Raw genomic sequence first — 27,804 nt, 5'->3', positions numbered from 1 at the left:
GGGGAAAAAAAAAGGAGCACAGAGGGAAGAGGTGCTTTCAGAAACAAAGCTATTTCACATTAAAAAAAAAAAGAGAGAGAGAGAACGTGTCAGCTCCTTTGAAATGTTTGCTTGTTTGCTCATCTCCCAGAGCCAAACAGCCAGGGAGTCATCTGCAGCACTGCAAGACGTTGGGACTGACCCAAATCTGTGCCTTCCTACAGCTGAGCATCCCCCCAGCACAGCACCAGGGCTTGGGATGCTCGATGGGACACGGACCCCTCCTCCCCTAGGGGTGGTGCTTTGTTTTCCTCTTGGTTCTTTCTTCTTCTTTTATTATTATTATTATTATTATTATTATTATTATTATTTCCATTATAGACATCATTTAAAAAAAATAAACTTTACAATAATACATTTTGTAGCCGTCGCCGTTTGAGCGCTTCCTTTTTAAAAAATAAAGAGGAAAGGAAATTTTAGAAAGCCACACCATAGATGTACATGGTTATGTATATACATACATATCTGTAGGTATAGGTGAGTGCTATATACATACACTATATATGTATATATGAAAGGAAACTGAGTAACATACACAGGATTCCAACCACTGCTGGGGTTGGATCCCATTCCAACCAAATCCGAATGGAATGAAGATGGGAAATAAAGAAATAATTAAAGAAAAAAAAAAAAAAAAGGAAAATAATAAAAAGGAAAATCTCTCCCCTCCGAGTGACAGATAGAAAACATCAGGACAACCTCACACCGTTTGAATATTGGTTTCTTTTCTGATTTTAAAACTCTCACCAACCACGGGAAAGGAAAAGAAAATGATCCCGGGGACGACGTGGAGCGGCGGAGCGCAGTCTGTGCCCAAAGGAGCCCCAGTGGCACCGCTGTGCCGCGGCGATGCGCAAACGTCCCACGTCCCCAGCGGGTCCCTGCAGCACGCTGGGTTGGCGGCCCTGCAGACAGCCCTTGTCCCAGAGCTCTGCTCTTTGCCTTTTTCCCCTCCCTGGTGCCGTTGAGCGCGTTGGTTCCCCTTTGTGGGTGCCTGGGTTGTGCCGGGCTCGCGCTCGAGCGTAGAAACCCAACGCATCATAAAACGAACAAAAAGGCCAAAAAGAAAAAAAGGGGAAAAAAAAAAAGAAAAGAAAAAAAAAAAAAACATCGAAGTTTCCCAGCACTGTGAGGGTCCTTCTGGCCTTGGGCATCGCTGGTGTTCCATTTGCAGTCTGGAGCCCGAGGTGAGCCCAGCGCTCCCGAGCTGGGATGCGGCAATCTTCCCTATAGCAGCAGCTTCAGCAGCACGATGGGCACAGCTGGAAGGATCCGGGCCACCCGGTGCCGGCTGCTGGCTGCCTTCTGGTCCACAAAGGTCTTCTGGTCTGGCATCGTGTCCGTGGTGAGCTGGGTCTGGGATGGGGGACAGCGGGGATCAGCAGCGCACGCAGAATTTTGAGGGGAAGCATTCAGTTTTGGGACACACCTCTCCTTTTTTCTTTTTTTTCTTTTATTTTTTTTGGCTCGCTAAGCAACGAAAACAACAGCCTATGGGGGGGTGCCTGTGGGTCCCCATCCATCTGCTGGTGACAGGTCCCCACCCAACTGAAGCAGGTGATGGCTCCCAGCACCAGACCCCCTTCCCAACCCTCCCCCTGCCCCAAATTACCTCTGAGTAGCACAGGCTCTGCTCTTTGGACTTGTTTAGCTTCTGTCCGTGCTCCTGGAGGAGAGAAAGGAGGCTCAGGGCATACTCATGCACCCAAGGCTGCAGCCCCGGTGGCTCAGAATCTTTGCTACACACTTAATTACTTTCTTTTTTTGCAACCAAAAGCTGTAAGCATGCATTCAGCCCCAGGCCCACGCCCTGCTGCAAATCTGGGCTCAGTGATGATGGGTTGACAGTTGACTTGATGACTAGAGGTGTTTCCTAACCTTAATGATTCTGTGATCCTATGGGCATGGTGGTGATGGGTTGATGGTTAGACTTGCTGATCCTAGCAGTCTTTTCCAGCCTTAATGATTCTACAGTTCCCTGCACCAGCACAACTAGTCAGCTGCAGAGTTCCTACCTGGATGGAGGTGCACGTGGTGATGATGCTCGTGTCATACATGGTGTTGCTGTCGTTGATGTCATCAGGCAAGGCAGGGCTTTTCTCCATCTTGGGAGGCACTGTGATGGGAGGCGAGGGGTTCTTGGGGGAAAGGCTGACATCAGTGCCGTTGCCAAAGGCTTGGATGGCGTTTCCTGAGGGCAGGAGAAGGTGTTGACATGTGGACTTAGGAATGGGGTGGGGTGGGGATGGGGTGGGGTGGGGTGGCATAAGATGGGATGGGGTACGGTGGGATGGGATGGATGGGGGAGAGCCTTACGGAGACAGGGGTTCTCAGTGAAGTCCCTCAGGAACTTCTCACACTCCTCCTCCAGGTTACCACTGCCCTTGCAGGAGCACCAGGGCGAGATGGTGATGCTGGTGATGCTGGCGTCCACGTAGTTGGGTGTCATATCAAAACCTGCACCGGATGAGGAAGAGGAAATAAGATGAAGGCTCGGGGAGGGGTTGTGGCTGGAGGGAGCCCTCTCCCACCCATCCCAGCACTCACCAATGAGCCCTGTGTAGGAGCCCAGGCACGCCTGGTAGTTGTCCCCAGGGCAGCTGGTCAGTGACTGGAAGGAGGCCTGGCAATTGGCGTGGAAATCAGCCAGTCGGGACCTGGGGGCAGAGCACAGGGAGAGGAAACAGGATTTCACCCTTCTGCAACGTGGGAGCAAAGTCTTAAAAGTAAAAAATAAAAATAAATGGGATAGAGGAGAGAGAGATGAGAGCTGGAGGCTCAGCAGTTGCACAAACCCGTGAGCACAGGACACTCATCTCCCTCCGTTGCTGCTTCCCATTCCCCTCCTATCACCACGCTGCCAACATCCCATAAACGTCACCATCTCATCATGCTGCTCCCGGCATCATTACACGACTGTAAAATTTGACTACTTGTTTTCATCTCCCTTTGAAACGTGAAAGCTTAGAGTGCAATTAAAGTGCCTGAGGTTGAGAGATATATTTTTTTCCCTTTTGTGACTGAGGCGGGGAAAAAAACAAAGCAGAAAACCCAGGATTGGGATGGGCCCACGTGCCTACTGCCCTCCTCCACTTATTGAAGTGCAGACATCAGGGAGGATGGAAACATGGTTGTATTTGGGTGTATCAGTCACCCAGCATTGCTGATAGAACCAAATCCAAACCAAAAGAAGTGAAATAAAATCCCACGCTGCCCATTCAGCCTCAGCACAACGCTTGGGATGGATGAACCGTGTGAAGACTGAAGAGGAGGGGAAGGATGGAGGAGAGGAAGGACGGATGGTGTGGGCAGACAGATGGATGCAGAGCTTTCCCCACGGACTTGGACACCAAATGAATGGACGTGAGGCTGAGCTGTGGCCCACGTTGGATCGCAGTCACACGGAGGAACTGCTGATTTGCTGACACCGGAGATGAGACCTCGTGTTTCAGAAGAGAAAATCTCCTCCGTTCCTTTTCTCGCACGTCATATAGAAAGAAGGAGGCATACATTATTTCCTTCCTTCCTTTCCCTTCCTTCTTAATTAAATGTCATCTTTGTCCAAGCAGTGATTGAATCATCCCGCACTACCTGCCTGGAGCCATAAGAACTGATGGAAGCGAAGGCTGGAAATTGTGTTGTTTTTTAAATAGGAATGATTTGTTTTCAGGAGGTGTTTGATCAAATTAAACGGAGGAACAAATGAAGCGGTGATTGAACGAGGTAGAATGGCTCTGCAGAAATACCTTGCGTTTATCCAGCACTTCTGAGCACCGTGGGTTTCAAGTGCACTAAGGGGAAGGAGGGGCAGATTCAGCCCCATTGCCTCGTGACACATGGGGAGTGCTGACAAATAGCAGCAATGCACCTGTAGTGGAAATGCTGAGACTTGGCTTGAAGCAGTGATGGAGCACCTGGTGGGAAGGCAGGGCCAACCCAGGAGAGCTCAGCTGCATGCAATGCAACGCACTGAGTGACCCAAAGGGCTGGAGCCAGGATCCACCCCTTCCCAACACTCATTTGAGCGAATCTTCACTTGCTGTAGCCTGGGACCTCGCTGTTTTGCTATCACTGCTGTGCTTTCCATCGTGCTACAGCACCTCTGAGCCTTGCAGGTGGGGATGTCTGCTCATTTGCATAGGAAAAGCTGGGGTCTTGCTCCCATTTGCAACATGGAGAAGAAGGGAGAGCCCACCCAGGTTTTGCACTGCAGCAAATTTCTATCCCCACTCCTTTCCATGGTTCCCACTGCTGGGAGGGATTTTGGTCTCCCCCTTTGCTCTGCAGGAGATAGATTTTCCAACATCATTCCTCTCCCCAAATCAGAGGCGAAGGCACGTCAGTTCTCTTAAAGAACTGTGGCAAGTTCATCACGGAGTGCCACAAAAATTTGTCATGCTGATCCCTGGGGCCCTGCTCCTGGCTTGTAGCATCCTCTAAGGCAAATGTTATTCTTTTCATAATACATGACAAGCCAGCTGGTAATCTTTCCAGAATATCCAAGCCAGATGTCACTCTTTCCGTTGTATACAATGAGTTTGGAGTCGGTGGATGAGGCTCTAACTGCCAGGAATAAACCTTGCTGGAAGCAGCCCATGGCTTCTCAGATTTCTGCTTTTAAGTGCCCAGGCGAAAGGGAGATGGAGCCGAAGCCAAGTTCATCTGAGCAGAAACAGAGGGATTTGTGCCAAGTGCTGGCTTGTTATGCAGGGTGGCAGGTGGGCTCGGCCAGCCCCTGCCTCAAAGTGCTGGCAGCTGGGGTCAGCACAGGAGGCAGCGAGCACAGCCATGAGGACACGAAGGAGTGGAAAAGGGAGTAGCAAAAACCGTAATTTTCTATATTTATGCATCCTCGAGCCAGCCCGAGCACTGGATTTCAAAGTTTGGGCTTCCCAAGCTGTTTCCCTTTGATGTAGCTACAAAACGTTTGATCACTGGGTAGGAGGACGTGGGTGATGCCAAGGGTTTGCTGCTGCTTTTCCCTGCCCAACTCCAGCTGACCCTCATACATCTCCCCAAAATACAAACCCCTCCAAGCCAACCCTTCCGCGGTGGAACCTTCATTTTTCATCTTTAGATTTTTTCCAGCCCTTCCGCAAGACCCCTGCACCCATCCTGGAGCATAAGGTCGTGCCCAGGACCCACTGTGGTGGCTCATCCCCCGCTCATCGTGCCCCCGTCCATCCCGCTGCTCTCTCCCTGCATTGCTGTGTGCAGGAATCCAGCACGACGCCTCCCTCTGAAATTCAAAGATACCTGCACAGCAGTGGGCTTTGATTGTTGGTTTTCTTTCTGCTTGTTGGCACATCACAATTTCTAAGCAGACAAAACCCCGCAACAGATGCAAGGTGCCTAATTGGGTGCTAATTGTTCCCATCACTGCATGCCTATACGAAACCCGAGCCCCGCGCTGCTGATAACTCACTATCCATCAAAGCAAACGGTATCAGGCTCTTGAATATTTCATGCAGAAAATGTCCGAGATTACTCAAGACGTGTTTTTCACAGGCAATTTACAGGGACCAAGGAAAAATGGCTTTAATAGACACCAGCACGGAGATGTGCATCAGGAACATGTCTCACCCCTGGCAGCAGATGCTCGCAAGGCTACAAGATGCAAAGCCCAGCAGGACGTGAAAAAAACCCAGATGCCCTCCACCCACCCTGCTCACTTCTCCAGTTTGTTCTCCAACAGGAGAACCCCAAATCACAGAGCAAGAAAAGCTAAGCTAACAAGAGAAAAAGAAACTGAGGATGGTTGGACAGACATAGGGCTGAGTCGGGAGCTGCTAAGCAAGAAGTTTGTTCATCCAGATGTATTTTTGGGACGCTGCGTTTTGATTCATCACAGATAAGAGCGGTTCAGTGATTATTTTTTTTATCCTCTTGCCTATGCTCAAACCCTATCATTACCCGGCAAGAGAGGGGAAGAATTAAACACACGCATCATTTGATTTTAATTGAAGGACTGTTCTATTTCATTGAACTGCTAACTAAGCCGAACAGGAGATTGTGTTTACATAAGCAAACCCTGAGTCAGTATAGACTTGCTGTCACATTAAGTCAATACTTATGAAGGCTCTCTATTTAATTATTCAGTGTGAATTGACTTATTTTGTTAAGAGTGTGCTTAGCCTTGAGCGAGGCGGCCACCAAGCCTTGATTGCTGCTGGCTGCCTCCACACAGGGGTGCTCACAGGGTGCAGGGAGCAGTACACCCTCCTCTCCATCCTCCCTGTTCCTTCCTTTGGTGGGAAGCCAAAGCCACCAATCCTCGCACATTTGATATTTCAGAAGAATTTGGAGTTTTTCCCCATAGGTTATTGCAGCGTGCCACTGGGACCCCACTGACCATGACATGCCCTACACAAGATCCCACTGAGATCCCACTGACCATGCCATGACACACTCAAGATCCCATCTGGACCCCATTGACCATTCCATATCCTGCTCAAGACCCTGTTGGGACCCCACTGATGTTGACCATGCCATGTCCCACTCAAGACTCCCCTGACCACATCATATCCTACACAAGACCCTATTGGGGTCCCACTATCCATGCCCTTGGGGTCCCATTGGCCACACCGTCTCCCACTTGGGACCCATTGACCACACCGTGTCCCACTCAAGACCCTACTGACCATTTCATGTCCCACACAAGACCCCGCTGGGACCCCCTTGACTATGCCCTCAGCACTGCTCCCCTGTGTCACTCCCAGAATGGCTGATAAATCCAGGAGCATTCTTCCCCTCCTCCCCAGACGGATGCAGACAGCTGAGCCACGCTCCTGAGCTGCTCATTACGCGGTAATGAGAAAGTTGAGCTGCTGCTCTGCTGTTTATCAAGGAAACATCCATTATGGATGGCACTTTGTGCTAAACAAAGGGCGCGAAGGTTTGAAGGAACGCGTGCTGTTCCCGTTGGATCAATATGGAGCCAAACCTCCCCCAGAAAGAAATGCTTCCCCTCCCCAGGGCTTTGCACAGCTTCCAAAACACAGCCAAAATGGGATCATTTCCAGCCCAGCTCTGCAAAAATAAACCCCACTGCCGCTCCTAGGGGCACTGCTGCCTCCATCCCTCATCCCCAGCCACAAAAACTGCTGAAAAGCACTGAAAAATGGAGAAAACTGAGGCAACTGAGTACCACCACTCTGCCTTTGGATGCCGAGGAGCTACAGTGGAGGCAGGGAAATTCTTCAGCACCAGCATCAGTGAAGCATATAAGACCAGATTATTTGTGTTCCCGACTTGCTGATGCAAGATGAAAAATACAGCAAACTGCAGCTGCTGAAATCAGCTCTTTTCTCCCCTCTCCTTCCCTTTCCCCTTAGCTGAGGTTAGTGTTTTGCAAAAGGTTTTTATATTCTGGGAGCTAAAACCTGTCCGTTGCAATCAGACACAAAGCTCAGGGAGTTTGTCAGGCTCCTCCGCCGTGCTGGGAAAAGCTTCTTGGCACAAAGAGCTGTGCAAATTGCAGCGAGCTGGGCTTGATTGCACCCTGGGAGCTGAGCCTGGGGACTGGGCATCCCATGGGGAGGGGTTGGTGGCCCCAGGGCTGCCCCTGTACAGAGCATCCCCCGCACAGAGTGCTGTACAGAGAGGGCTCCAGGCTGAAATAGCAGCAGGGCACATTGCAGATGGTGTGCCGAAGCTCTCCCCATCCCAAACACCATCAGTGGCAAAACCCTCTGTCATCCGTAAAGCAATGTCAATCAAGAAACAAATCCTTTCCTTTTACTCCTGCAGAGAGTTCAGCTCAGGTGGTTTGGCCCGGATAGGTCACAGCTTTAAAGTGCTTTCACAGCTGCACACACATTGAGGTCATGCGAGCTGCTGGAGGACGTCAGCATCCCCAGGGGGAGAGCATCAGCATCCCTGGCTGCCCCGAAGGCACTTAACTCCTCCTGCACCCCAGTGCTGCAGCCTGCACCATGCAAGCTACACACAGCCAGGAGCAAACCAACCCACACTCCTCAGCCCCCCCAGGGGTAGCAGGGATGGGGTGGGACGTCTGTGCAAACCCAGGTCAGACTGCACACACGCAGGGCCCTGCGAGGTCCCATCACGGGGAGGAAACAGCTCAGAGGAAAGCAAAGCTCTGCACACCAAACCCCAGAAATAAATGCTGGGTTTATCCACCTCTCCCCAGCCGAGCACTTCCATGCTGCTGCCAAAAAATGCATTCCCCTACGGAGCAAACAGCCCCAGAGCTGCTGACGTGGGTTATTCACCTCCTCGGCACCGAACTCCTGAGCAAGCGTCTCCTGCTGATGGAGAGGTGCTGCCATTAATTTGGCTGCGGCTCAGCACAGCCCTGCTATCTTTTATTCATACACATTGGCGTATTGTATTACTTTTTGATAAAAAGCCACATTCCCACGCTTTGAACGCAGCCAGAGGAGGACCCGGAGCGCTCTTATTTATTTTGCCACCGGGCTGCAGGAACCTCCATCACCCTGATGGCACCGAGACCCTCCTCCTCGCAGGAAACTTCTTGGCTGATCCGGGGCCTGGGGGGCTACGGGAGGTTTTTTGCTGTATGAATAATGAGTTTCATAATAGAGAAGAAGCCTCATCTTCCCCCCGACTTCGCTCTGCCGCACGGAAAACGGCGCGTATGGCAGCAGTGAGGTTTTGCTGGGGATGCTGACAGCACAGCAATGGGATTCGGTTGGGTGTGGGCACTTAAACCACCACGGAGAGCTCTGTGCCTTTGTCATTAATTTCAAGGAAATGTCAATCAGCTGGCCTTATAGCATGGGGAGATGGAGCAAACCACTCTCCAACCCCTGGGCTCACCTACAAGGAGTGTTCCCCTCTGCTTTCTCCCCATCTGAAAGCCTGAAGGCATCTCTGGCTCACAGGCTTTGCTGCCTCCTCCTACTCCATGCATTCTGGAGATGTTATTGTATTACTAATTACAAAAAAAATAAATGTGGCATAGATGAGGAAGAACTCATCTTCAAAAAGAATTAAATTTACAACATTCTGCTGTCTTTTACATCGTGAAAGAGTCAAGAATACGGAAGTTGTAGACAAAACACGCTGAATGAAGCTCAGATTGCAAAAGCCCCATGGATTTCCCTACAGCAAAGGATCCCTTACCAGAGAAACTCTGGCCTTTAAAGTGCACATAGAGTGAAAACAGGAACAAGAAGCACTCCATTAGAGCAAAAACAGGAATAGGAGCCATTTCACGTAGAGTGTAGTATGGGGAACGAGCAACCAAACACTTGGACTGATGAAATAAGGGTGAATTACAACAAAGCCTTTTTCTCAACGCGCTCCAGGCCACCTCCCAGCCCAACACCTCTCCACGAGCAACCACAGCCAGGACCCTCCCTCATCTTGCACCAAACCAGTTGTATAATCAATGGATATACAGATGGTATGGTACACCCAGGAGCTTGGCTAATGTAATTGTTATATTGGAGTAAGGAAAGGAAGTCACTCATCCTATCCTGGGCTCGCAAGATGGACTGCCGTTGGAGCAGATCTCCAGAGAGACCCTTCCCCACTGGCAGTCAGCTCTTCAGTGGGTCTAGGAGAGGCGCAGCCAGGCTCCACCCCTTCCAGTAGCTCAGCTGAATTGCCCTCACCTGTGCTCCCGTGGCTGACTCATTGCTCGCCTCAGGTGATCAGTCAGAGGTTCAGGCCGTGATTCAGCAGCCCCATACAAGCGTGCAGGAGGAGACCCAGGGGGATGCAAAGAGCCACACAACAAAAGTGCCTCCAACCCAACCGCAGCCCCGTCCCACATCCCATTACCGGCAGAGGTGGTCGGCGCGGCACACGTTGCGCAGATCCAAGCAGTTGGGTTTCTCCTTGTCCTCGTAGGAGCAGGAGGGGACGATGGTTTGCCGCCGACGCTCGGCGCACGCCTGGTCCTTGCAGGAGCAGAAGAGGAGGCGGTAGGTGAACTCGCTGGGCACGCGGTCGAAGAACTGGCGCAGGGCTTTGTGGCATTTCCGCCGGCTGCAGAACTCGGTGGGCGAGACCTCCCTGCTGCAGGTGGAGATGTATCCCGAGCGCAGGCGCTTGCAGTTGTCGTTCAGGTTGCACGCTTTGGCCGCATCGAGGCAGTGGTTGTTTTTGGAATTGGTGGCGGGGTCCATTCCTGCAAAGAGGGGAGAAGAGCTGAGAAGAGGGCGATGGCAGTTTTGGACGTGGGCTTGGAGGTGGGGAGGGTTTGGACTGCTGCAGATCCACTCAGTTTTCACCCAGTGTGTGATCTGGAGCTCTTCCTCCAACGTGGGAAGGGTCATCCTCTAGCACAAAAAGGGTCGACCCACACCCAGCGCATAAAGGGATGCAGTCAAGCAGCCCTCAGTGCATAACTCACGCAGTGACTTTGCAGTAGTTTTTTTTTTTTTTTTTTCTCTAGTTAATTATTCCAAGAATAATTATTAATTATCCAGGCTGCTCTAAAGCAGAACCATTTGCTGAGCTGCACGGGACCCAAGCAAACCCCACCAGGACCCCCAAATCCAGGTCACCCCTTGAGCCCATGGGGGAAGGACGGGGTCAGAGCTGCCCCCAGCACTAAGCTGCATCCCACACCGTTGGGAATCCCAACCGTCAGCAAACACGGAGGAGAGGAGGGCACGGGAGGAGCTGAACCACCGAGCAGGAACAAGCACTGATTTTTTCTTTATTTTTGTCAAAATGATGAATTGCCCTTGGCAAGCCAGGTGCTATTTTAAAGTCACCTGACTGCACCAGCAATTTCTCCCCTAATTTCCTCTTCTGCGCAGCCCAGCCAATTCTGTGGACTCTTCCATTGTCTCCTGCTTCCCGCTGGCAAAGACAAATGACAGCACTGAGGAGAGTTCCCTACCAGGCGTATTTGTAGGGCCCTGCTAATTAGCAAACAGCAATCGGGTGCAATGGAGAGTGCTGCTCCCCTCCTTGCTTTGCTTCCCATGGAGTGATGCCCACAGCCCAGGGAGCATTTTGGGACAGCACAGGACCAGATTGGTCTCCATTCCAGAGGTCTTCATAAACTTGGTGAGAGCATCTCAACTAGTGTGAGCATCCCAACCAGTGCGGGCATCCCAACTTGGTGTGGGCATCTCAACACAAGCACCGCCTGCATTCACAGATCCCAGTTAAAAGTCAAAGCACGACACCCTTCCCTTAGTTTTGTCCCATGCAAAACTCCCAGTTCCTACACCCCATAGGTAACCCTATATGCACACCCACCAGCATCCGTGAACTGCTCTCAGGATGCCACCAAGTGTCACCTGTGTGATGAATGCCCCACATGGGAGCAGGGCCAGGAACTCGATATGACATGCGTAAAGTGAGTCCTTATGATATATGATTTATAAGCAGATCTGCCTTGAAAAATAGTGCGAGAAGCAGGAAGGTCGTCTGAGCTAAGAGAGATGTTTTAGCTGGAGATGAGAGGAATAAAGCTGTGAGAGGGGGAGAAAGGAACAAAGATGAGACACAGAGGGCTTTGCAGCCCCAGAATGGGGTTGGGGCCAGAATTTGACTGCAGGAGCCCACCAACCCTGACATGCAATGGGTTCCTTCCAACTGAGGATGGAGGCAGCTCATGACACTGATGCCAGCAGAATAGAAAGGAAAAAAGGATTTGAAGAGGATGGAGGAAGTGTGGCCCTCCTTCCTGCTCCAAGTCAGCTCCTGCTCAGCACTGGGATTCACGGAGCACCCATGGGCTCTGTGCAAAGCGCCGACTTATTGCCTAATCCTCCTGAGCAGCTGCCCTGCCCCAGACCTGCAGGGACCTGGCTGCATGCTAATGGAGCAGCTGCTTGGGAGTGCAGCGTTTCTGGGGAGCTCATTAATAAAGCACAAGCATGAAAATTTCATGAGGCAAAAAGGGAAGAAGGGACGCGGAGCGCTGGGAGACGCAGTGCCACCAGCCGACCCCTGGGCATAGGATGGGGATGGGGGGAGGAGGAGGAGGGTGAGGAAGGCAGCGGTGCTCTGTGATGCCCATTGCTTTTGTGGGACGACCCCAAAGCTTCCAAGCAAAGGGCTGATCCCGACTGGGAGCTGCGTGAAGCAGAGCTGTGCAAACCCTGGCACCGATCTGCGCTCCCCACGCGGCCCTGGGCAATGCTTGATCCTGCTGCTCCAATTCCCCCTCACGCCAGCAACCAGAGCTGAGGTTTTTCCCTCCTTCCCCACTCCTGCTTTGCATGCAGGCTGCCGCTTCCGCAGGGCACTTTGCGAGCATCCTCACCTGCTGCTCTGCCTTGCGGGACCCCCAGCCTCCCACTCCCCCCCCTTATGCCCACACAGAGCATCGCTCCCTGCTTCCCCAGCCCCTTCCTTCCAGCAGGGTAATGTAATCCCCTGCTATCCCCATAGGCAATTAGCAGCGTGCCAGCTCAGCCTTGTTATCCAGAAACAACAAGAGAGCTCATTTGCTTCGAGCACACAGGCTGCGGGTCAGGGCTTCTGGCTGCCCTCACCCCCAGTCCTGCTTAAATCCTGCATGGGAAGGGGATGGAGAAGGGCTGGGATGGAAGCAGCAAGCCCACTCCCATGGCCATGGTGGAACATCCCATTCCCCTTCCCCAAAAGGCAGAGAGGTTTTTCCTTCTGCTCTCGCTTTGCTTTTATGAATAAATCAGCCCGTGAGCGTTTAATCCCCCGCTCCAGACACTCTGCTTCTCATACTTTCCAGCAGCTAAAATATTTCCTTGATGGTAATGTAATCCAAAAAGGCGTGCGGGAGACGGGAGGAGGTGGCATCGCCTCCTGATCCAGTGCTGAGCACCCAAACCCTTCAGGTGATGGCAAAAAGGGTCCTCCAAGGCGTGGAGGGATCCCAGGGGGTACGCAGGATCCCCAAAGCCCCCATCTGGCTCTGAAGAAAAGGGTTCAGAGGAGAAGGAGAAGCCACGGAGCTGCTGACCTAAATTTGAAAGAGGGTTGTCATGGAAATAGATGGCAAAAAGGAAATTCCTAATGGACCCGTGTGGGGTTTGGGCTCCCAAGAGCTCCGAGGGGCTCTGAGCAGCATCTCTGGGGCTGAGACAGCAAGCATCGCCCCTCAGCACCAGCTCTGCCAGCAGAGAGATGCCCAGAGCATGAGGGAAATGCAAATGGGGGAGTGGGGAGGGCTGGAGATGCCATGGACCCAAGCACAGCTGCGGGTCTCATTGCCACGGAGCTCAGCTGCAAGATATATTCATGGGTGAGAGAGGATAAAGCAGGGGCAGCACGCTGGATGGATTACCTGAGAAAATTGAAGCGAGTCTGAATATATCAGAGAGACGAGAGGTGATCGGCTCGTAGGGGGAAGCTTCGTAAAACTCTTCTCCTGGAGTGGGGTGGGGAGGAAGAGAAAAGGGAGAGAAAGCCAATGAAACACCCCGAAAGGCAAATGAAACACCCCAAAAGGCAAATGAAACACCCCGAAAAGCAAATGAAAGAGAAGGAGCGCGGCCACTCTGAGCATCTCCCTCCTGCAGTCTGGGAAGGGCAAAGCAAAAAGGGGCTTGGGGGCTCTGCAGAGGTGGGGAGGCCCTCGTGGGGCTGCTCAGGTCAGCTTGGTGCTGGCAGCTGCCTGGTGTCCGGGTTTGGGTTTGGCAGAGGCTCAGTCCATCCCCTCCGTTCAGAATGAAAGGTCAGTGCTCCAGCTGCAGGATGGAGGCTTGGGGCCTGCACTCAGTGCTGGATTATTAATTACTCTCCATTTTTTGTATGGGAAAAAAAAAAAAAAAAAAAAAAAAAAAAAGCATAAAAAAAGCATTTCCTTACTCAAAGCAAAGCACTGCCATGAAATGCTTTCCACCCTGCTCTTGGTGCAGCCCCACGAGGTGATGTCAGGAGAGCCGCCCGCAGCTCCTGCCAGAGGAAACGCTCTCCTCCAACCCCACCGGCCACAAGGTTTAAAGAATAATAACATATACAAATACGTATACAAAAAAGAAATCAATGGCCAGGCTGGGAAAGCCCGGCCTGAGGCTGACCTGCAGCCCAGAGCATTGATTTCCATGGGGCCTTTGGGCAGAGTCCTGCACCCTGTGGTGATGCTGGGCGCTGCTATGGGGCAGGGGATGCTTCTGCTGTCACTGCTGGTGGGAAAGGAGTGTGCTCTGAGCTCCGTGTCCTCCCATTCTGCTGGGTTTCCCAATGCCCCGATGACAAATTGCACCTTTATTAAAGTGCATTTAGGAAACGCTGTAACCTCTCGCTATATTGCTTTGCCGATGCAATAAATAATTAAATACCAGCTGAACCCTGCTGCTCGCTAGGAAAATTAGCCAGCATTAGAAGGGCAGTGGACTTTTCTTGAGCTCACCGAGATGCAATTAACCTCCAAGAGTGGAAGCAGCACTCCTTAATGGCAGCGGCTGCCCAAGGGCTGGGATGCAGCACAGTTCTGAGAGGCACGAGGCTGGGCTCTGCCTTGGGCTCCATGCAGTGCTACACCCCCTGCTCTGTGCACACAGCCCCCCCCTCTCCTCCAGAAATGAGACATCTCCCATTTCCCCATCGCCATCGGACCCCTCCGTTCCCTCTGACTCTCCTGACGGAAGGCTGCTAACGAGGGGCAGGGAGCAATTAGCAGCGGTTCCTGCTCTGGGCCAGTTTTGGGATTGCCCATCCAGCTCAGAGGGATGCTCTGCCCTCCACCAGGACGGGCTGCTCCTGTGCCAGAGTGCGTTCTGCCCCCCAAAATCTGAAGGAGGCGGCTCAGAACCACCCAGCACCCAATGGCAGGGCAAAGCACGGTGACCACGGAGGGGTGAGGGCTGAGCCCCACTGCTTCCAGGCAGCAGGTAACGCTGCCTTCTGTGAACAAACCAGCGCTGCTCTGGCAAAATCCAATTTCAATTACCTGCGCTGCTCCGGTCTCTGATTTATGCCTCCACTGGGCTGCAATATCCCTCTGCTTCCACCCCTTCTGAGTGAGGTTAGAGGGGCATGGGGGCACCCATGTGGATCAACTTCTTCCCCCAGGGGGGGCCCACGGACCCCGCAGTGCTGCAAGGACCTCAGTCTCAGCACTGGGCTCACTGGGAAGGGTGAGCAGCAGCGGAAGGGGAAATGATCTCAGGAAACCCTCACCTGCCCTTTACCTCTGCAGAACTCAGGGTGCTTTAAAATGGAAACAGCAGACACAGGGATTGCCCAAATCCACGGGGAAAAGCCCCATTTCCTCCAGCATTTATGGCAAGAGGGATCTGGAGCAGCTGCCCTCATTCCAGGCAGCAGAGAAGGATCCCCAGCCTCTTGCAGGCTGGAATGAGGGAAGAGCATCCTCACATCCTCCCCCATCAGCATCCTCCAAGCGCTCTCCCCATGCAACCCCATGCAAATTCAAACCCAACATCCCATACCTTCGGCCAGCCCGAGGTGTATACTCCAGTAGATCTGAAGGCACTGAAGCTCCTTTTTCATGCCCCTCTTGCAATGGCAGTCGTACAGCGGGCTCTCCTGCAGCACCTCCAAGGCCGCCTGGCACTCCTTGTTGGCCAGCATGGTGTTGCGGTCTCGTCCCGCCAGGCACTGCCGCAGGGTGCGGTACCTGGAGCTGCAGCTGCCCTCGGATGCACACAGCTCACTGGCACGCACGCAGTCCACCGGCACCCGCCAGCCCTGCGGGTCCTGCCCGGGGGGGGACGGGGGGGCGGCCAGCGAGCGGAGGGTCTCATCTGAGCGTGGGGAGATGGGGGGAGAGATGAGGGCAAAGAGAGGTGAGGGGGAGCTGGAAGGGGAGGGCTTCGTACCCGGTGCCCCCTCTCCAAGCCCATCCATCGGCCTCCATCCCGTTGCAGGAGGACGGGCTGATCCCGTCCCCATACCTGAGGGATTTGGCGGGGTGCCTTTATGGTGGTTCCCATCACACTCAGCCCTTTGGAAGCCATGCACTGCTCCAGAAACGGAGCACATCCCACTGCTTCTCCCCAAGCCTGAGCATCCTTCCACTTCTTCCCAACGCCGCTGTGTCCTCTGCAGACAGCAGCCTTTTGGGGGGGGATGGTTGCAAAACACGGCCATATGTGACGGATGGGCTGGAGGGAGCAGCGCTCTGTGCAACCCCTGTGCCCCTACAGCATGGCCATGCCCATGACGTGGTGATGGGAATGGAGCGAGCACGTTGCACGAGGACATGGGGCCTCTCTGCTCATATTGAAAGCAAACAGCAGCGAAACACAGCGTGCTCCCAGCCCTGGTGATGGGGAGACAACACGCTGTGCCTGAGCTCTGCAGAGTCAAGGGAAGCAGCGCGTGGAGCTGACCCCCCCTGCACCCTCCCCACTGCTTGCTGCTGTTTTTAGTTTGCAGCTCGGCGTTTGCAGCCCTGCCATGGGATGTTTAGGGCATCTGACTCATGTTTCTGAGCGCTCGGGCTTGGCAGGGCTGTGGCTTGGCGTGGTGCAAGCTGTGCCCCCAGCACGGCCCCCCGCCTGCCTATGGGATGTGGCCGTGCTCCAGCCCCATCCCTGCGTGGCCACTGCCTCCACTGGCCACCAGCCCCGTGTCCTCCCCTCACTAAAAGGCATCCCTGTGCTCTCAGTTGGGTTTTGTTGTGTTTTTTTTTTTTCTTTCCAAATAATTCTCACTGTCTCAGTCCCAGGAAGGGCCGCGATCTGCTCACAGAGGCTGGGCTCACAGAGGCTGGGCTGCAATGGCATCGTGTGTCTCCAAAGCCACAACGGAGACAGGGAGGAGAATGCAGAGCTTCCACCATTCCTGAGTCCACCTGCGACCTCGAGATGGACGCAGTGAGACCTGGAGGGTCCCCATGGAGGGACAGCCCACCTGGTGCCCCGATGCGCCCTGCTTTGGGAACAGCCAACATCAGCCTCCAGCTCCAAGCCCCGGAGCTCGGCCGGGTACTGCGTGGGGACAGTGACACCTACAGGCATGTGACAAGGGCCACCTGTGTCCACTTGGCCACGCGGGTTGCTCCATGTCCCCAGCAGTGTGCCACAGGGCCAGTGCAAGGCCATGGGGGGGGTAAGGGGCACTGAGGGCGATGCGGCTCACGGAGCAATGCGGGTGGGCACGGGGGCACCACCCTGTGAGAGCACATCTGCTGCCCGCCATCCGGCCGTGGAATGATGCCATCCTGCTGGGCTCCATCCGACGTCCCCGAGAGAAATCCCACGTTACATCCAATGCAGGGCGGCACGCAGCCGGTCACGATTATATTCCACAGGGGAGGTGGGCAGGATCTGCACACCACGGGGGAGAAGGTGGCATCCCAAATGCTCCCTGAGGCAGGAACGCAGCGAGGTGGGCAGGCACACGAGCTCTTGGCCATGAGATGGGTGAGGTTGTGGTGCTCTGACGAGCATGGGGCCGGCTCCGCATCCTTGCAGATGGGGAAACTGCAGCTTGACAGTGAGCTGGGACACACTGCTGCTGCTTCAGGGCATGCAGAGCCATCCCGTAGCTCAGCTTCTCCGGTTGCACATCCTCCCAGCTCCTGAGCAAACCCAGAGCTCAGCTGCACGTTTTTCTGCTGATGCCACGAAGCCTCTTTGCACGCCCTTGGTGTGAAGCCTCTCCTCCGGCCGTACTCCCACCTCCTTGCTCCGCATGCTGGGATGATGCAGGAAGGGTGACAGCATTGCTCTGATGCAAAAGGTGCTGGGGCACACGGTGCATCCTCACAAGGGTCGGTGGCACCCTGGGCAGCGAGGTACTGGGGTGGGCATGCAGCGGTTCCAGGCGAGGAGCTGAGCAGTAAATCCACCCACTGACCGCATACTGCGCTCCCACGGCCCCAGGACACAACCCCAGCAGATTCCAATCGCCGTCCCCTTTTGGCAGCACAGACCTTTCCCCTAAACCCACTGGATCGGAAGGCACGGAGGCTTTTTTTTTCCTTGCACTTCACCTCCTGCCGCCTGAAGGCACCACCAAGCGGGGCGAAAACCCCCAAACCTCCCCAGAGCTGCGAGGTCAGGATGGAGGAGCACGCACTCACTAAACTCACATCAATAAAACATCTGCAGAGAATTTCAACCTAATCCCATCCATCCCTGGGGTGCTGCTGGAGCACGACGCGGGTTTGCAGGCGGATGCACGAGGCTCCAGCATTCAGCAAGCAGTGCGACCGCCCCGCTGTGCTCTGCAGCCTCTTTTCTCCCCTCTTTGCAGTGCACGTTTCCTTTTGGCGGCTGTGCCAGAGACCTCCGGGCACAGGCAGCGTTAGGAGGTGAATGTTTATCCTCCCAACTTGGCGATAAATAAAAGGTGCTGCTGAGGAGCACGCAGCCTCGCTACCGCGTGAGCGATTGTGCCAACCAAAGGGATTTTTTTGCCTCTCCATGAAGAAAAGCGCGGATGCTGAGAGCTGGGCTCCCTCCTGCCCTCACCAAGGCATGGGGATGGGGGCAGAGGGTCCGGCTTTCAGATACCCCAGTGCCTCAAGGATGCACCCAGTGCTCCTCATCCCAAAGGTGCCCATCCTTTGGAAGCTCCTCATCAGACATCTCCTACTGAGCCCAAGGAGCATCCACACCGCTGCCCCCCAGCAGCCCCCAGTCTCACCCCACCTCGCACTGCCTGGCTGGGAAGCCTCACGCTCCCTCCACCCAAAAGCCTTACAGGGAAGGACGCCTCAAATCAGGGCTCTGATTTCTCCCACCGCACACAGCAGCACGGGACCCACAGCCCCCCAGCAGCATGGCTCTCCTTCCCCTTCTCACAATGGGCACAGCGCATCCCCGCAGCCGCACATCCCCTGAACACCGCACACCCAAAGGGTCCCCGCACACACGGGGGGCTCCGCCCGGAGCTCTGTGTGCCGAAATCCACCTCCCCCATCTCTTCACCCCGTCGGTGCTCCCGGGCTCCGTTACAGCAGGGCAATGGGATGGCGGTTGAGTGCTGGAGCACAGCTGGAGCGCAGCACGCAACCAAACCGCGTCCTACGGATTTCAGGACAAAAACGCACTTTCCTGATTTTCTCTTCCTGATTTCCTCCCTTCTCACCCCTCGGCCTCTGACTTTTCTCCCTTCCCTCCGCTTTTTTCTGGCTGTGCCGCCCGCAGCTCCGGGTTGGGCTGTCCTACAGCCCCTCCTGGCACAGCCGGAGCTCCGAATAACGCGCACACGGCCGAAAGCAGAGCGCACGGATTGCAGCAGCGGGGACGGCAATTCCCTGCGCTCTCACACATGCAATCGGCTCAACTTTCCCGAGCGACTCTGAACGCTGCGCTTGGAAGGCATTGCAAGGAATGGGGGGAACGAAGGCAAAGGAGGGAAAGCAGAACCCAAAATGCAAAGACAGCGCTGCGAGGAGAGGGGACGGGAGGCTGCCGCACGCCGATGGCTGATCCCGCTGCTCGCTGGGGCACGGCCCTGCGAACCGGGGCTTTATCTCCGTTTTAAGTTGGATGGAGATCGGGAAAATCGTGCTGCCCTCGGCTGAATTCCTGCTCCCGGTGCAGGGCCAGAGCGCGGAGGGGAGGACTCGCACCGCTGCCCTCCGTCCCCGGTGCCACTCACCTATAAAGAGGACGATGCAGAAGGCGTTGGCCAAAATCATGTTAGTACATCCACGAGTTCCTCCACGTGCGTTAAAAAAAAGAAAGAAAAAAAAGAAAAAAAAAAACAAAAACGGGGGGTGGGGGTGGGGGGAGGAAAAAAAAAAAAAAGGAAGAAAACGAAGACAATTCCCAACGCGATCCTCCAGGTAGATCCCAAATCCGGGTGAGGAGCGCTGCGGAGGAGCGCGGTGTGCGCTGAGCCCGTTGCGGGGCCGCTCAGCCCCGTCCCGCCGCCTCCCGCATCCCCATCGCCTTCCGCAGCCCCCGGCCCCGCTGCTCTCGCCGAGCGCCGGCGGCGGAGGAGAAGGGGCAGAGCCGGCGGTGCCGCCCGTCCCTCCCTCCCTCCCGCCCCGGCCCGGCCCTCCCCGCCGCTCTCCGCCCCTCCGCGGGGTTCGGGCGCAGCGCAGCGCGGGGGGAGCGCGGCCGCGGACGCCCTTCCGTCGCCCTTCTGTAGGGCTGGGGACGGGGCTGCGCCCAGAGCGCGGCTGAGGGACGCCCGGCTCTCCTTCCCCCATCCCTGCACCACCGCGTCCCTCCAGCCTTTCGTCCCTTCATCCCTCCATCCCTTCATCCCTACTCCTTGTGGTCCTCCATCCCTCTATCCCCGTCCCTCCACCCCCGTCCCTCCATCCCTGTATCACTCCATCCCTCAATCCCGGCGTCCCAGTGTTACTCTGGCCCCGTATCTCCTCATCCATGTGCCCCCATATCCCCCTCTCTCCACCCTCATCTCTCCATTCCCCTGCAGCTGCAAAGCCTGTGCACAATGGGGGACCCGAGGTGACTCCTCTGTGGTGCAGACCCCCATCTTCCCCCGTTCCCCTTCTCCCTTCCCAGCCCTGGTCCCTGCACCATGGGGGTGGGGATGGGGGGACCTGATGGGTCATGGGATCTGATGGGATTGGGGTGGGATGGGGATGGGGATGGAGATGGGGATGGGGAAGGGGAAGGGGATGGGGACGGGGACGGGGACGGGGACGGGGATGGGATGGGATGGGATGGGATGGGATGGGATGGGGATGGGATGGGATGGGATGGGATGGGGATGGGGATGGGGATGGGATGGGATGGGATGGGATGGGATGGGATGGGATGGGATGGGATGGGATGGGATGGGATGGGATGGGATGGGATGGGAGTGAGGATAGGATGGGGATGGAAATGGGGATGGGGATGGGGATGAGATAGAGATGGAGACGATGGAGATGAGGGTGGGGTTGGGAGCACCTCTCTGCCTCTACCTGGAGCTGATAAGGAATCTCCCCACACAACCTTGCCCCTGACAGCGAGGTGCTGGCACAGCTCACCGTGCTGGGTGAAGATGCAGAAAGGAAGATGGGGATGGCACGAACAACAGATCAGAGCAATAATCGTTAGCGAGGCTTCCTGTTTAACATCCCTTCCTGTCCTATTCTTCTCCTGTTCTTTACTCTCCTTTGCTTGTCTTTGCTTTTTTTTTTATTATTAAAAAAAAAAAAAAAAGCCAAACACCAAAAAGCGCACAGCAGCTTAGCAGGATGTGACTGTGCTTCACGGAGCCTAAATGCAGACAGCAGTGCCAAGCAGTGTCCTTAACTGCCCGGCATCACTTTGATTTTGTCAGCTCTCGTCGCACCGTGTGCTAACACTTGTCTTCCTGCTGCAGGGTTACCCCCAGTGCCAGTCCTGATGAGACAAAACCACCTCTCTTCGTTCTGTCCTTGTCCCCATATCCCTGCCCTAATTCCCTGAGCTGAAGGATGGCTGCTTTGTGCGGGGTTGTTGCAGGGACCTGTGGGGTTAATCTCACCCCTCTCCTTGCTGCCTTATCCCAGTGAGGATTTCAGCCCCTGGAAGCCCCTCCAGCCAAGGGGGGCCCTGAGTGTGCAGCCGTGACTGGGGGTCGGGTTGGGTGGCACTCTGCTGTAGAGGGAGATGCGACACACACAAGGAGGCTTTTGGGGATGTGGGATGCAGGAGGGAGGCTGAGCCTTCAGGAGGGGCTGATTTGGGATCCAAGGTGTGTGCACTAATACAGCCCTGCACGTATTTGTGTTTGGAAAGCAAACAAACTCATTATGCTGCAACACAGAGCAAATAGAATGACAGCACAACCTCACCAAAAGGCCCCATCCTGGTGTCCCCTCCCACGGCCAGGACAGCCACGGCACTGAGTTACATCCATGCGTTGCCTCCTGCATGCCATGGGCTGCACCATGTGCTCCTTTTTTGCTCCAAAGCTCCATGATTTTCCCATTCAGGGCAGGGGATGCAGACCCAGAAGTGCACGGATCACCTTTGCCAACGCACACTGGGAAAGGCTGCACCAACCATCAGTGCACAAAACTCCCCTTGGCTTTCCGTCGGGGCAGTGCTTTGTCTCCATCCTCCTCCCAACATCGGGGTGCCCTCAAAGAACAGATCCCAGGGCTGAACCACAGCATGGCACCGTCACCCCTCTCTCCCTTTGGGAATCTCCTTAGGGATCCTATTTGCAGGGCTGCTGACAGCAGCTGCTCGTAGCCACTGGCTATGGGAGTCCTTGCTGCACCCCGACGCTGATGGACCCCGACAGCTCCATGCACACACGGGCTATTTTTTCCCTCGCTGCTGTTTCCAGAGCTGATCCTCCCTCTTTAACCTCTGCCAGGGAAAACTTATCCCTCCCTCGTCCCCCATTTGGGAGCAGAGCTGCAGGGGTTGGGAGCAACGCGTGGCAAAGCCGTCCACAAAATCCAAGCCCACGTGGACCAGGGGACCCTGCAAAGCTGGTTTCTGTGTGCAAATGGCATTTTGCTCCCTCTGCACCAGGATGGAGGGGATAGTGCAGGAAAAAGAAATGGGGTTTTGCAGATGGACGTGGGGGAGAGCGGGGGGTGAGGTTGCAGTGTCACAGCATCAGGCAACGATGACATCAGGTTTCACTAAAAGCTCCCCCCCCCCCCTCCACACACACACTGGTGCTGGGGAATGAGATTTCCATCTCCTGGTTGGATGCAGGGAGGGGTAATTGCCATGGATTGCGTTGGGGCAGGGAGTGCCTGAGTGGATCTGATGTAATCAAATGAAGCTTCCCGTGCCTTCGCTGTTAGCAGGACGGGGCCCTTTGGCAGGAAGCAGCATTACATTCCTATAGATCAACGCGATGGTGGGGAGGGGGCGAGCCCTGCAGAGGGGCTCCAATGGGGTGGGGGGGCTCTGAGTGACCTCACTGCACCATGCAATGTGCTGGGGGGGGGATGAGCAAAGCAGCAGGTGTCCGGGCAGCAGTAGTGATGCACTGCAAACCCCGTGCAATTGGGTTCAGCCTCACAATGAGGGAGGGACGCAGACCCCCTACGGAGCAGCAGCATCACAAGAGATGCCCACAGCCATGCAATGATCCCTGCCATGTCCCCACATCCCTCGATTCCTTTTATTGTCTGCCTTGCACTCTGAGCCCTGCCTGCTGTGTCAGCACCGTATTTATAGCTACTCTGCTCCCAGCCCGACGGCGGCGCATCCCTTCCCCATCTGATCCCTACCTGTCCCTGCAGGCAGCACCCATCTCCATCCCTCCACCCCTGGAACAGCACCACATCCAGCAAAACGTTCAGGGGAACGTTTCTCACTGAGCAGATCCACCCTCTGCACCCCCACCCCGAGCTGGGGGTGCACGCAGTGTTTGCAGGGTGCAAATCTCGCTGCCATTCCTGCAATGAATACCATTCCATGCTGTGAATAACCAAAACCCTCTGTGAGCTGCAGATCCTGCCAGCACAGAGCGAGCATCCCGTGGGAAAGGCATTGGAAAGCCCCATCACAAAACCCAGCCCTGTGCCTGCCAGGAAACTTCCCCCCTCCTACCCCAACCCCCAAAACCCTCCTCATTTTTTGTTTATAAGACAAACGCCAATAGCAAAACACAAATCAGCTGTGAAGGCAGAGAGCTTTTCCCTCTGAAATGTTCAGAGCTGGACGAGCGTCCCCCTGTGCTGCTCTGCATCCCAAGCTCCAGCTGCAAAGCACATCCCCACGCATGCACTGCAGGAATGCTTTGCACTCAGGCATCCCCGCTGCACGCTGCATGCATCCTGCCCTGCCTTTGGCCTGGAGGAATGCAGCAGGCCGGATTTGGGAAGCCGGGCAAATTGTTGAATGGAGTTTGCAGTGGAGCAAATGAGCTCAGCAGAGTGCTGATCCCCACAGCCTGCTTTTGCAGCGGTGTTCAGGGGCTGCAGCACCCCTTGCAGTGCTGGAATGGGAGTGCTGAGATCTGCTGAGCAAAGCCAGGGACAGCCCTAATTGAGCTCCCCAAGGCTGCAAGCACAAATTGGATGTGTCCAGCTTGGAAACCAGGCGGCTCCCAGTTTCCCCCATGCATACTGTATCTTCATTAGGCAGTACTGCTGCCAATTAGCTCAGAGCCTCTCATCAGCACTACTCGACGTGCCAGGAGCTGCAAGGACCAAGCCTGGAAGCTGGTGTGGCTCCTCCAAATCCCATTGCAATGGGCTGGTGGGGAGCATCCCTCTTTGCTGCTTGATCTCCCTTCCCAGCTTGAAGGGAGCTCTTTTTTCCCCCTAAATGAGCCCTGCCTGCTCTCACCACCTGACCCCGTGCTATTTGTCCCCTGCTGTCCCCGCAGCCCCCATGCAAGGGCAGCAGCAGAGCCCCGGATGGGCAGAGCAGCAGTGGGAGATGTGGATGCAGTTGACTTGCTCTGGGTAATATCTCCTGATTATTTGGCTGCCGCATGCTGAGGCTGCGGAGTAATCGAATTAGGCAAATATTATGGGGAAGAAATGGGCAGATAAGTAGCTTAAAGTGATCGAAATGACCTGGAGGTGGCCATGCAAATGGTCTGGATAATATCCTGTAATAACCCCAGCCAGGCAGCTGCTGGGAGATGGGATTCCAGTAATAGGGTGGCTGGGGGGGGCTGATGGGAGTGAGCTGGGGGGGCAGAGCAGGATACCCCCCATTCCCCTCCATGGGGGCATGGGCAGCATCATCCAGGCTGAGATGCATTGGGTTGTGCTGCAAGGTCAGGGTCAGGGTTGGGGTCCTTCTCTTTGCCCCCCAGGGATGATAAATAGAGTCAGGCTCAGCCCAGCACCCCTCATTCCAAGCCTGGTACCTCCAGGGCAGAGAGGATCAGATGGGGACTGGACACACTGATACAGAATTGATATGGAATGGATAGGGGGCTGATATGGGATTGCTACACGATCAATATGGGATTGATAAGGGGTTGATATGAGGTTGATACAGAATTGATACAGGATTGATATGGGATTGAAATGGGATTGAAATGGAATTGATATGGGATTGGAATGGGATTGGAATGGGATTGATACAGGATCAATATGGGATTGCATTGGGATTGATACAGGATTGATACAGGATTGATACGGGATTGATACGGGATTGATGTGGGACGCCTGGGAGCTACAGAGCCCTGCACCATCCCGAAGCCATGCAGGATCACTGTGGGTGAAAATGGGTGAAAAGCCCCTAAGTGCATCCCAATGGGGCTGAGGGCTGTGCAGAAGGCAGCTCCCATCCCTTCCCATCCCTTCCCATCCCCTCGTGTCCCCCCATGCAGGTCGGGGAGCAGCAGCCACAAAAGCAGAGGATAAAAATAGGGCTGTGGTGCCAGATGAGGAAAGCAGCAGAGCTGTCAGCATTGAGCCTTCCTGGGAAGGATGGAGGGGAAGGGAAGGGGAATAGGGATGGGAAAGGAGCTCACCGGGGGGGCCCTGAGTTCTGCTCCGGGTTTCTGCATGCGGGAGTAATGAGAGTTAATGAAGGGGCTTCATTGCAGTGGGGTCAGGTGGTGTTTTCCCATCAGAGGAAGCACAACATGACGGATACCCGAAGCCACGCGCACTATAAAAGCACCACCCCAAATTGAGTTCCCCCATAGCAAAGGCATAAATGATGTATAATCCACTCTGCTCGGGGAAGCAGCTCCTGAAAGAGATTGAGTCTGACAGCCCAATAAATGTCAGCTCTGACGGCCCTGGCTCCGAGATGAATCCTCCAAACTTTAATTGGAGACACGATGCTCCCATTACCCAGCGCAGCAAACCCCACCTCCCCGTTTCTCCATTGATAAAATTAACGGCCCTATGGCTCTCATTGATGGCAACTGGGTGGTGGGTGGGGGGCTGGGGGGAGAGCGGGGGGGACCCAAAGACTCAGAGCATGCTTAGTGAAGCTGTCTGCTTCCTTGGGGAGGGGGAGGAAGAGGAGAGAGGGGAGGAAAAGGAGGAAGAGGAGGAGAGGGAAGAGGGAGAATAAGATGAGGAGGATGAGGAGAATGAGGAGGATGAGGAGGATGAGGAGGGAGAGAAGGGTGAGAAGGGTGAGAAGAGAGAGGAGGAGAGGGAGGAGGGAGAAGAAGATGAGGAGGATGAGGAGGATGAGGAGGATGAGGAGGATGAGGAGGGAGAGAAGGGTGAGAAGGGTGAGAAGAGAGAGGAGGAGAGGGAGGAGGGAGAAGAAGATGAGGAGGATGAGGAGGATGAGGAAGATGAGGAGGATGAGGAGGGAGAGAAGGGTGAGGAGGGAGAGGAAGAGAGGGAGGAGGAAGAATAAGATGAGGATGATGAGGAGAATGAGGAGGATGAGGAGGGAGAGAAGGGTGAGGAAGGAGAGGAGGAGAGGGAGGAGGGAGAAGAAGATGAGGAGGATGAGGAGGGAGAGAAGGGTGAGGAGGGAGAGGAGGAGAGGGAGGAGGGAGAAGAAGATGAGGAGGATGAGGGTGATCTGCCCATTGCAACCATGTGATCTTTGGCACTAAAGCACCTGGGAACAAGGGAGATGTTGGCATTACCTGCCTGAGATAAGATGGAAATAATCACATAGCAATGAGGTGAGCTGGGGTTGCGTGGGGCTCTTCCATGCCCGATCCCAAATATTCCCAATCCCAAACATTCCCAATCATGGATACAGCCATAAGAAAAAGCACACATAGAAATCCAAGAGAGCTCCTTTTCATCATCTGCCACCCTCGGACCTCTGGCAAGAGAAGCGTGGGGGGAACTTCCAGCTGATGAGCGGTGGTTGCCTTCATTTCCAAATAGCTGCTCTGATTAATTGCACAGAGGAGACGCGTTTCTGCTTTCGGTGCTGATGAGCCCTTTGGGGAGCGGGGTCACATTGCAAACACCGCTCCCGGATGCACGGCCACGTCGGTGCTTTTGCACAGCTGGGATGCCCCACCAACCTGTGATTCACACGGCAGGGATGCACGGCCAGACTCGTGCTTTTGCACGGCACAGATGCTTTGGCCACATCAGTACTTTTGCACAGCACAGTTGCACAATCATGCTGGTGCTTTGCACGGTAGGAATGAACAGTCACACTGGTGCTTTTGCACAGCAGGGATGCACAGCAGGGATGCACGACCACACTGGTGCTTTTGCACAGCAGGGATGCACAGCAAGAATGCACAACCACACTGGTGCTTTTGCACAGCAGGGATGCACAGCAGGGTTGCACGACCATACTGGTGCTTTTGCACAGCAGAGATGCACAGCAGGGATGCACAGCAGGGATGCACAGCAGGGTTGCACGACCACACTGGTGCTTTCGCACAGCAGAGATGCACAGCAGGGATGCATGACCACACTGGTGCTTTTGCACAGCAGAGATGCACAGCAGGGATGCACGACCACACTGGTGCTTTTGCACAGCAGAGATGCACAGCAGGGTTGCACGACCACACTGGTGCTTTTGCACAGCAGAGATGCACAGCAGGGTTGCACGACCACACTGGTGCTTTTGCACAGCAGGGATGCACAGCAGGGATGCACGACCACACTGGTGCTTTTGCACAGCAGAGATGCACAGCAGGGATGCACGACCACACTGGTGCTTTTGCACAGCAGGGATGCACAGCAGGGATGCACAGCAGGGTTGCACGACCACACTGGTGCTTTTGCACAGCAGGGATGCACAGCAGGGATGCACAGCAGGGATGCACAGCAGGGTTGCACGACCACACTGGTGCTTTTGCACAGCAGAGATGCACAGCAGGGTTGCACGACCACACTGGTGCTTTTGCACAGCAGGGATGCACAGCAGGGTTGCACGACCACACTGGTGCTTTTGCACAGCAGGGATGCACAGCAGGGATGCACAACCACACTGGTGCTTTTGCACAGCAGAGATGCACAGCAGGGATGCATGACCACACTAGTTCTTTTGCACAGCAGGAATGCAAGCCATGCAGAGCAGCAGGGAGGCTGAAGGGACACGGTGGCATCCTGGCCCCCAGCATGGGCTGCAAGGACACCACGTG

At 54.9% G+C, this 27,804-nt stretch overlaps 1 protein-coding gene across 1 annotated transcript; it reads right to left on the bottom strand.

The window, feature by feature from the left end:
* Window positions 1–301: 301 nt before the first annotated feature.
* Window positions 302–19,850, bottom strand: GFRA2 (GDNF family receptor alpha 2). The gene is made up of 9 exons (XM_085242897.1): window positions 19,495–19,850; window positions 15,369–15,683; window positions 13,259–13,342; window positions 9,811–10,159; window positions 2,587–2,696; window positions 2,356–2,496; window positions 2,055–2,230; window positions 1,652–1,705; window positions 302–1,395 (listed from the first exon to the last, which is right to left on the bottom strand). Exons 1-9 carry the CDS (start codon window positions 19,532–19,534, stop codon window positions 1,267–1,269), a joined length of 1,398 nt encoding a protein of 465 aa, XP_085099023.1. The 5' UTR covers window positions 19,535–19,850; the 3' UTR covers window positions 302–1,266.
* Between the last annotated feature and the right edge of the window lie 7,954 nt (window positions 19,851–27,804).

The sequence above is a fragment of the Meleagris gallopavo genome, chromosome 24, assembly GCF_905368555.1.
Source record: "Meleagris gallopavo chromosome 24, MGAL_WU_HG_1.1, whole genome shotgun sequence".
Classification (NCBI taxonomy): Eukaryota; Metazoa; Chordata; class Aves; order Galliformes; family Phasianidae; genus Meleagris; species Meleagris gallopavo.
Note: the sequence above shows the minus strand (reverse complement) of the source record. Positions and strands in the feature narration are given on the sequence as shown.